Genomic DNA, 8,966 nt, shown 5'->3' on the forward strand with positions numbered 1-8,966 from the left:
TGGAGGTAAAATAGAGTGGGTGAAAAACTTTGAAGAGAAAATAGGAATAAAAACTTTTTGGAATGTGTTTGGTTAGATGGAAAGAAAAGAAAATAAATAGTGGGACCTAGGTATTTTCTTCTCAAGTTCACCAAAAAGTTTTCTCTCCAAAATGGAGAGAAAACTGAAGGGAAAAATTAGACATTATTTTTAGACAAAAATGTCCATGTGCAATGTTGCTCTTTATCTTTTTTCTTTTTTCCTGGACATTTCCTCTTCTTCCAACCCCCCCCCCTTTTTATTGGGCAAGCTTCCTACACCTGCAATGTTCATATATATTTTTTTCTTTTGCTTTCTTTTGTGTTTTTTTTTTAGATATGATTTTTTTCTAGACATGATTTTTATTTTTTAATAAATTTAGGCGATTGATTTTTTTTTAGTTGTTTATCCTTTTTTTTTGTTTTTGTTTTAATTGAGCATCATTTTTTAACAAGGGTATATGCGTAAATTTATACAAACTTATTTTTTCCATCCTTCCAATTTTTCACTCCCAACCAAACAAAAATAAGGAAAATTAAAACATTTTTTATGCTCTCACTTTTCCATCTTTCCACAATTTTCTATCTTCCCACTTTTCTACCCCTCCAACCAAACGAACCCTAAAGGAAAAATGCATTATTTACCAAGGTGGTCTAGTGATAGAAAGTCCTCGTGTCCATATTATGAATCCGAGATTGTGAGTATGAGAAATGACAAGTTCTACTATTACATGGGCAGTCTCACGCCGTTCATGAATAAAAATTAAGTGGACCGTGTTAGGAATCCCTATAGGTATATAGATAAGAATTGTTGTAATATTGCATTTAGTGAGTTAGTTATATTTCCAAGCATGTTAACTACATTTAACGCATATTGTAATTATTAATGCATATAGAATAATAGGATCATTAGGATAAAGTCATATACGCTAATAGAATAATTTTATGGTTATATTAATACCTATTTGTAATCACATTTTCATTATTAAAAAATACACCAATTTTTTAATTTATTTCTTTCTGGCAACTTCAAATTAAGTCAATTTTTTTACTATTCACATACACTCCCCAACAATTTCTATCCACTAAGTTCGTAACATGCCGGGGTCAGTAACCACACAAAGGAGTTTTTTTTTTTTGTCTTTAAAAAATAATAATGAAGGGAAAATGCTAAATATTGAGAATAGTATAGGTTTTTATTTATTTATTTATTTTTCAGATACAACAGTATAGATCTCTCATTTATTGCACTATAATAAATGGTGTGTGTGAAAGGAGAAAAAATGGTCACGATTCTGGCTTGCAGTTGTTAAACGATACTGTCAAGAGTCAATTCCATTAAGAACCTTCGAGTGCTTGATGAAAAAGGAAATCCAAATATATTTTAATTTTGATAAGACGCGTGCTCGTACAAATTGTCTAATTCTAGAAACCCAGGTCCCAGAAATTAATTAAGCTGCGTGGATTGTGTTTTTGCCCACAATTATTTCTCGGAGGCAGATAATTACTATTAACTACATGAGTCATGCAGACTTGTAGTTGAACATTCTGATATTTAATAAAATCTAGTATTTCCTATAATATATATATATATATATATAAACTACATGAGTCATGACATGACAATAGCAAATTAGGACCAATCAAAAAAAAAAAAAAAGAAAAAGCAAATTAGGAATGTCTAAATCAGTTTAGCCCCAACGCCTTCCCAAGCTAAATCGACGTATAAACTACTTTTCCATAAACACGGAATGGACTGAAAATTCATATTTGATGCCCAAAATTGCTTTTTATATTTATTTTCTTAAAAAATTTTATTTTATTTAGTTTATTTGTTTATCTAAAATTTTTATTTTTTGAATCTCACTTCTTTATTTTCTATCGTTTGTCTCAAAAAAAAAAAAAAAACAAAAAATCTTATCAATTTTTAGCAAATAAACTTTTCAACCAAAAAAAAAATAAATAAATAAATAAATTCCATCACTAAGATCTGCGAATGGAATCAAATTTTATTTTAGTAGCTTAAGCATTTTCTATTTGCTAATGTTGGTAATAATTAGACCATATTGTGAAAAGAGAAACATTGAATTGATGTCTAAACCAAAAAACTGTACATCATAGAATTTTGTTACAAGAAATAACCTAGAATAACCGTAATATAAATGTATTAGGATTAGTTTACTTGTTATTCTTTGCAAGTATAGTCAAATGACTTCTTTTACAAGTTTATGACAACAATAGGCGTAGGATCAAATGGGTCTAACATTCTCCTCAGACTCATGTGGCAAACAGACAACTTTGAGCTTGGAAAGAAGGGTGTGAAAGCGATTTGGAGCAAGCAGCTTGGTGAAGATATGAACAAAAAGTGGCTATCAGATGATTTGGAGAGAAAGCTTTATATCTCACTTTAAGCAAATAAGCTAAACAGACACACACTGTCCTCCAATTGTTCACTAGCTTATTTAACTTAACCTGTTGCACTTCTAATTATAAGACAAGTATTTTACACATTTAAACACTTTTTAAATTTTAATTTTTTTTTTGGTTAATGAAAACTTATAATATATATTATTTTAAGAAAGGTGGTCAATGTCTAATTTAATCAAGGAAGAGAATATGATGTAATTTGAAACCACTAAATCTAGTACTAGAAAAAATTTCAAATTTGTTGATGTGATTGGTATTGATGATGCAATTAATCACCGCACACCTTTAGTGCGATGACTACTCCACAAGTATAAATGTTTGTAAGGTGCGGAGGGTAAGAGTCAGGTTTCAAGTCTCTAGGAGGGAGTTTCACACATATATACACTTAGATTATAGTAAAGTGAAATTTCTATCTTGTATATCAAAAATAAAAAAAAGTAATAAAAACAAAGAATTGCTAAGGGTGTGTTGATCTACATATGCTTTAGTTGAAGATTTATACCTCCTTTGTACTCATTGGGAGAGTGGATTACTTAGTCATTGTAGCCTCGATTTTAAATTTGAATTGTAATATCCCCTTCTATTTTAATGGATATCCTATGATGGTAGGGATAGGGTCCGATGATGTTGATGGTGGTAGATCGAGTTTAAAAATATTCACGTACAAGATTAGTGGGCTTTTGTTGATTTCTTGCCTAGAAGAGCTCATTTGTCTTGAGCTCTTCGTGCTTTGACTAACCTACCACATTATCTTGCTCGAGATGTAGAATGATCAAGTTTTGTCAAGGTGACATTATCATCTTACCAATCAAATCATATATAAAAAAAAAGGTTAGTAAATAGAAGTCATGGTTATGCAAAGTGCCTATAGTTACTTTGAGACAAAGTGTTTACAATTATAAATTACTGTAAATTAAACTATATTACTAATAATAATTTACTCTACATAATACTCTATTATTTAAGTTTGAAGATATTTTAGATTCTATTTTAACTAAAATTCTATTATCAAAAGTTTCAGAGTAATATACAAGTTGAGTTTTAGAAGCCATGGTTACCCAAAGTGACTATCTTTACTTTGTGACAGATTTTGTTTATTGTAAATTAAACTTTACTACCAATAATTTACTCTACATAAAATAGTATTATTTAAGTTATTAGAAATTTAAAATTTTATTTCAACTAAAATAATATTATTAAAAGTTTTAGAGTAATACATTCTTGTAGGGTCTCGTTTCTCTACGTAAACCCAAAGACAATTAATTTGTAGAGTATGGGTTGAAGAACTAGAGTGGACAAGGGAGTTTTTCCGCAAAAGATTATCACTTCTTTTCTTATTTCTTCATCAGCTTCGCCCACATTTCATGCCCCGTTTCATACCCTCACCCTCTATTATATAGCCACTCTCACTCTCATCCCTACCGTCCACGTGCTCCCCATCCGTGGACGTGCTCAAGTACCTGTCACGTCAGGCAGCTGCTTTTCATCTCTGTGTGAGTGGCGGTAGGTCATGAAACACTGTTCAGGTGTCTTCTCCACATAAATGCGGCCAGAAAAGCTGTTGCAATGCATTGAATACGGTGGCAGCAGCCTTTCCCTCAGATATTTCTTCATCCTTATCGTTTTTGAGTGTGCTTTGAGCTTATCTTGATCAGGTGGGCTCCTCGGACGATCAACCAGGCCTTTCTCCGGCTCAATTAGTCTCCGCTATCATACCAGGGTAAAACTTCCTTCTCGGACAGAAGATGTCCTCCTCGGACTGGAGACATCCTCCTCGGAAAGCAATGACCCTCTGCCCAGAGGATTCCGCTCCAATCTGGACCTTGCATTCTACTCATCCTTCTCTTCGGATGTGAAACAGTTCTCTCGTGGGTGTTCGGCCCGTTAATTTGGGCTTGATCCTTTTATCCCCCACAATTCTCATTTCTCAAAAAAAAAAAAACATTCTCATTAATTAATTATTAAGATAATTCCTCGTAAGTTAAATTTTATTATGTTTACTCTACATAAAATTTTTAAATAAGTTTTGCATCACAGGAGCATAATAATATATAATATAAATACTCCTATAAAAATGAGGTTTATTAAAAAGAAAAAAGAAAAATTTGGACATAAATAAATGATGGTTACTCTTTTCATATTTGTGATAAATCTCACTATAAATTTAATGGTTGAATTTCATTATAAATACAAGAAGAATAATCATTCCTTTTTATTTTTAAAAATATCTAAAAATTACTGTGTTAAAGTCTGCGTCCTTGTGACAAAAATATAAGGTGGTAAAATAAGTTTAGCATGGTACTAATAAATAAATAAATAAAATAAAAAGGATAGGGGAGAAGTACTTGTGCCACGTCAAGAGGCTAGCGAGAGAGAGAGGGAGAAGGGCTGTGACGTGTGGCCATGTGGACGTGGAAGAAGCAGATGCAGCGGCAGTGGCAGAGAACGATGAAGTGCAATGTTTATCTTCATAAATAAAGAAACTAGAAACTAGAAACTAGAAATAAAGAAATAAAGATTTCTAGAAACTATAAATTCATCAAATATATAATAAGTAAATAAAAATAAAAGAAAGCTAAAGCAGTGGGTTTGTGTCGTGTGTCGTGGCCTTTCTCTTTCTATAAATTATAATAAATATAAAAATATAGTAGTAAAAAAAGAAAAAGAAAAGAAAAAAAAGAAATACTAATATAAAGTAGTAGTGGTGAGTAGTGCAGTAGTAGTTTTTATAAATAGCTAGTGCTCTTTTCGCCTCTACCACCCTACTTCTCATTCATTTTCTCTCGCCTCACCTTTCACCCAATTCCCACGCAACTTCTCTCTCTCTTTCTCTCACATTAGCCATTGGCATAAAAAGCTATAGCTAGATAGCCTCAAAGGCATATATTACAGACAAAAACCAGTCTCTACTCTCTACCATTGGTACGTTTCACAATCTCTCTCTTTCTCTCTTATTTTCTATGTACTTCTCTAGAAAATCTAATGAGTTTAGATCTGCCCATGAAATCCCTTTAATTTCTTTTTCTATTTCTCTCTGCTTGTCTCTGGGTTTAAGCTTAAATAAAACCTCTGTGCCTTCTCTTCTTGAATGGGTTAAATGGACAATCTGGTTCTTTGGTTTACTCATAAGTGCCCCCCCCCTCCAAATTCAGTTAACCAAGTTTTGTTGCTGAATCTTTAAGTACACTACTTAACATTCAATTTTTTTTAAAATGATTTTTCGGATCCGGGTTTTGTGTCTTTCCTATAATTTTATATCATTATTTTAAGTTTCATATGGTTCTGGTTGTTTCAATGGAACGTTAAAGGAAATAACTTTGTTGGAAATTTTTTTTTTATAGAATATAAAACCTCGAGAATTTTAAAAAAGAAAAGATTTTGCTATCTGGGTTTGTTCTGGTTTCTGCTATATTTTCCTTTAATGATTTAAAGAGTTAATTTTTACTCCCAAAAAAAAAAATCAAAAGTGATTTTGTTCCTTCTAATTAGTTTGGATAAACTTCAGCCTGCAATCAACTCTTTTTGTCTGCTTCAAGTCTATGGCCGGTTGCCTTGTTTTTCATGTTTCCATAAAGTAATTTAAATGCTGTGTTAGAATCCTTTGGTTTGTCATTTGTGTTTGGTCGGCCTTGTCACTTGGAAATTCTTGCTATTGTAGGTGATTCCTAAGAACTTTTTGCTCTGCTAATGCATAAGGACTTGTGTATGTGTATCCGTGTATATAAAGGTGTACAACTTAGGAATAGTAGGAGCTTTTGTTGTTATTGTTGTTTATCTCCTTGATTCTAGCTATAGGCAGCTATAGGGGGCACTTGTAGAAGTTTGTTCTTCACTAGTTGAGGATCTAGTGCCTTGCTTAAGAATTAGACTCATCCTTAGCTTTGCGTGCTCTATTAAGTCTCCAAGTCACATGATTTGATGCAGAATATGAAACTTGCATCTCTACTGGCACGTATAAAAGGTTTGAGATCTTAGTTTTGTGATATAGGATCACAAATTCTGTTAAATGTTTAGATTTAGTAATGTTCCTTGTATACATGATAGTTGGGAATGTTATAAGTGATCAATATTTGTTATTTTCTGTTGTGTTATGAAGTCTGAAATAATAGATCTTATTGGCTCAATGATTAAATTGGTTCCCCAATCTAGTACGGCTCCTCCGTAAACCTAGACCTCTATTGCTTAAAAAAAAATTATTGTTTAAAGTTCACAAGTCTTCCAAATGAGACCTTTATTTCTTGCAGGGTGATTTTGCAGCTAGTTTTGAACTGGCAAATTAAATTATGTCAAGCTTTTAGATATCTGTTAGGTGGCCCACTCATTGAATTGGAAGATGAATTGAGCAGTAGTTGGATGAGAGCTGAGCTCGTCAAGTTTATGTTGGAGGTTTTATAAAAATGGATAGAGGACCTCATGTTTAGGCTAATTCTTACCTGCCAAAAACTGTCAGGCTCACTTGATCCAAAGAGAAGACACAGGAAATTGTTTGCTGTATCCTCAAACAGAATAATTAATTCTCAAAAAAAAATTAGAGGTATTGCTGTTGTTTTGATGATGTTGGGATATTTTTTTTTATGTTTATAGAAGTTAATTAACCTATCTACCCCACCTGCTCCGCTCCCTTTGTCTGCCTAAAAAATATTTAATAATTATGGTATCTAGGACTTAAACCGTGATTGAATCTCTATGGAAGCTTTTCTAGAAGGCCATCTTCCAATTAATTATCTCCAGTCTTTTAATGCTAATGAACTCGCTCTCGTGGAGATTGGATTCTTAGAATATTAAAAGCAACATAGAATAGTTTTATGAATTTCTAGAAGAACCAATTGCTGAGTGCTTCAATCTCCAATGTTCTGCCTCTATCAATGCATAATTTATTGCAATTTGATTAGATTTAACTCAGTGGGCCTCATGTATTCATTATTTTATCTCTCCCTCCCTTTGGCGGATGGAGATTTTTGTTTCTTTTTGCCCTTTGGCCCCTTCGGATGTTAGGAATAAACTATGGGTCTGATTTCATGAGTTGGTGGTTTTATAGATTACAGTAGATGTGCTTTTAGTTGCCGCTGGAATACAGTTCCATGTTTGAGTTTTCTGTCTTGAAATGTTAAAAGAGTGCCATAACAAGAGTCGTGTTAGTGGGGTCGAATGTTTTCTTGAATAGATTGTCAGCATCTTGAAATTTTGTATGTGTGAGAAATCAACAACTAAAAGTAGTTTGAGATATCTTATCTTTACTTTTAAATTGAAATTTTTTTCATTTAACATACTAGTGATCTGCAATTAAATGTATTTGTGACTAACGTTGTTTTTGCTTATGTATCTCAGATTTAGGCATCAAAGGAAAACGCAACTGTGCAACAGATAAATGGCCATAGAACAGTACTTTGAGGAGACCATGACTCAAACTGATTCCTTTGGCGAAGATAAGTGGAAATCTGTCTCGGATATAATCCCAGATTCCGAAAATAATGCTTCCAGTGGCTTTGACTGCAGCATCTGTCTTGAACTTGTGCAAGATCCAGTGGTTACACTCTGTGGTCACCTTTACTGTTGGCCTTGCATTTACAAGTGGCTTCATTCCCAGAATGCATCCACTGAAGACGAAGAGCAGCAACAACAGTGTCCCGTATGCAAAGCTGAAATCTCTCAGTCTTCCCTAGTCCCACTTTATGGCAAGGGCCAAACCACAAAGCTTTCTAAAACCAAGGCCCCCCATCTTGGCGTAGTCATACCTCGAAGACCTCTTGGTCCTGCTTGTTGGGTTGGTACACCAAGATCAACAAGCCCAACAAGAAGTCCCCACCAAACTGAGCAACTTTATCATGGGAATTATTCATATCAATCACAACTATACCAACCCAACTCAGGCGGTTATACTACTTCATCCATGACTCCAGGTGGTACGGTGACAAATTTGCTCGATCCAATGATTGGTGTGTTCGGAGAAATGGTTTATGCAAGGGTGTTTGGAAACACCATGACAAATTTATATACCTATCCAAATTCTTACAATCTTGCAGGGAGCAATAGTCCAAGGGTCAGAAGGCATGTAATGCAGGCTGATAGGTCACTCAACAGAATCTGTTTTTTCCTCTTCTGTTGCTTAGTTCTGTGTCTACTTTTGTTCTGAGTCTCTTGCTTTTCCCGTTGTATACCTGTAAAAAAATACGAATGTCTGAGATGAACTATATGCTTATTCAGCCGGATGTAGTAGTAGTTAGAGATGTTGCATTTCCAGAGCTGCAATAATGTGATTACCAGTCTTTTTCTGTGCTTTATAATATACTCCTAGCTCTTTGGTGCATGTGTTGATGCTAACGGTGCGATGGAAATTTGCTTATTTTACTAAAATTAAAATTTTTATGTTATACCGTAAACAAAAGTAAAATTTAATTGAAATAGTATAGGAGATTTATGAATAGTATTAAAAAGTATAGTTTATGAATAATAATAAAAATAAACTGAATATGAAAATAAGTTAGTAAAAATAATTTTTGCTAAACACATAAGCTGGCAAAA

The 8,966-nt window shown here is 33.2% G+C and overlaps 1 protein-coding gene across 2 annotated transcripts; it reads left to right on the forward strand.

Moving 5' to 3' along the window:
* Positions 1 to 5,188: 5,188 nt before the first annotated feature.
* LOC111986448 (E3 ubiquitin-protein ligase RMA1H1) lies at positions 5,189 to 8,751 on the forward strand. Of its 2 annotated transcripts, XM_024018081.2 has the most exons (3): positions 5,189 to 5,366; positions 6,689 to 6,978; positions 7,773 to 8,751. In XM_024018081.2, exon 3 carries the CDS (start codon positions 7,813 to 7,815, stop codon positions 8,575 to 8,577), a length of 765 nt encoding a protein of 254 aa, XP_023873849.1. In that variant the 5' UTR covers positions 5,189 to 5,366; positions 6,689 to 6,978; positions 7,773 to 7,812; the 3' UTR covers positions 8,578 to 8,751. The 2 variants fall into 2 exon arrangements, with proteins under 2 accessions (XP_023873849.1, XP_023873848.1); XM_024018080.2 differs by lacking the exon at positions 6,689 to 6,978.
* Positions 8,752 to 8,966: the final 215 nt, after the last annotated feature.

Source organism: Quercus suber, unplaced genomic scaffold (genome assembly GCF_002906115.3).
Source record: "Quercus suber isolate HL8 unplaced genomic scaffold, Cork oak 2.0 scaffold_423, whole genome shotgun sequence".
Taxonomy (NCBI): domain Eukaryota; kingdom Viridiplantae; phylum Streptophyta; class Magnoliopsida; order Fagales; family Fagaceae; genus Quercus; species Quercus suber.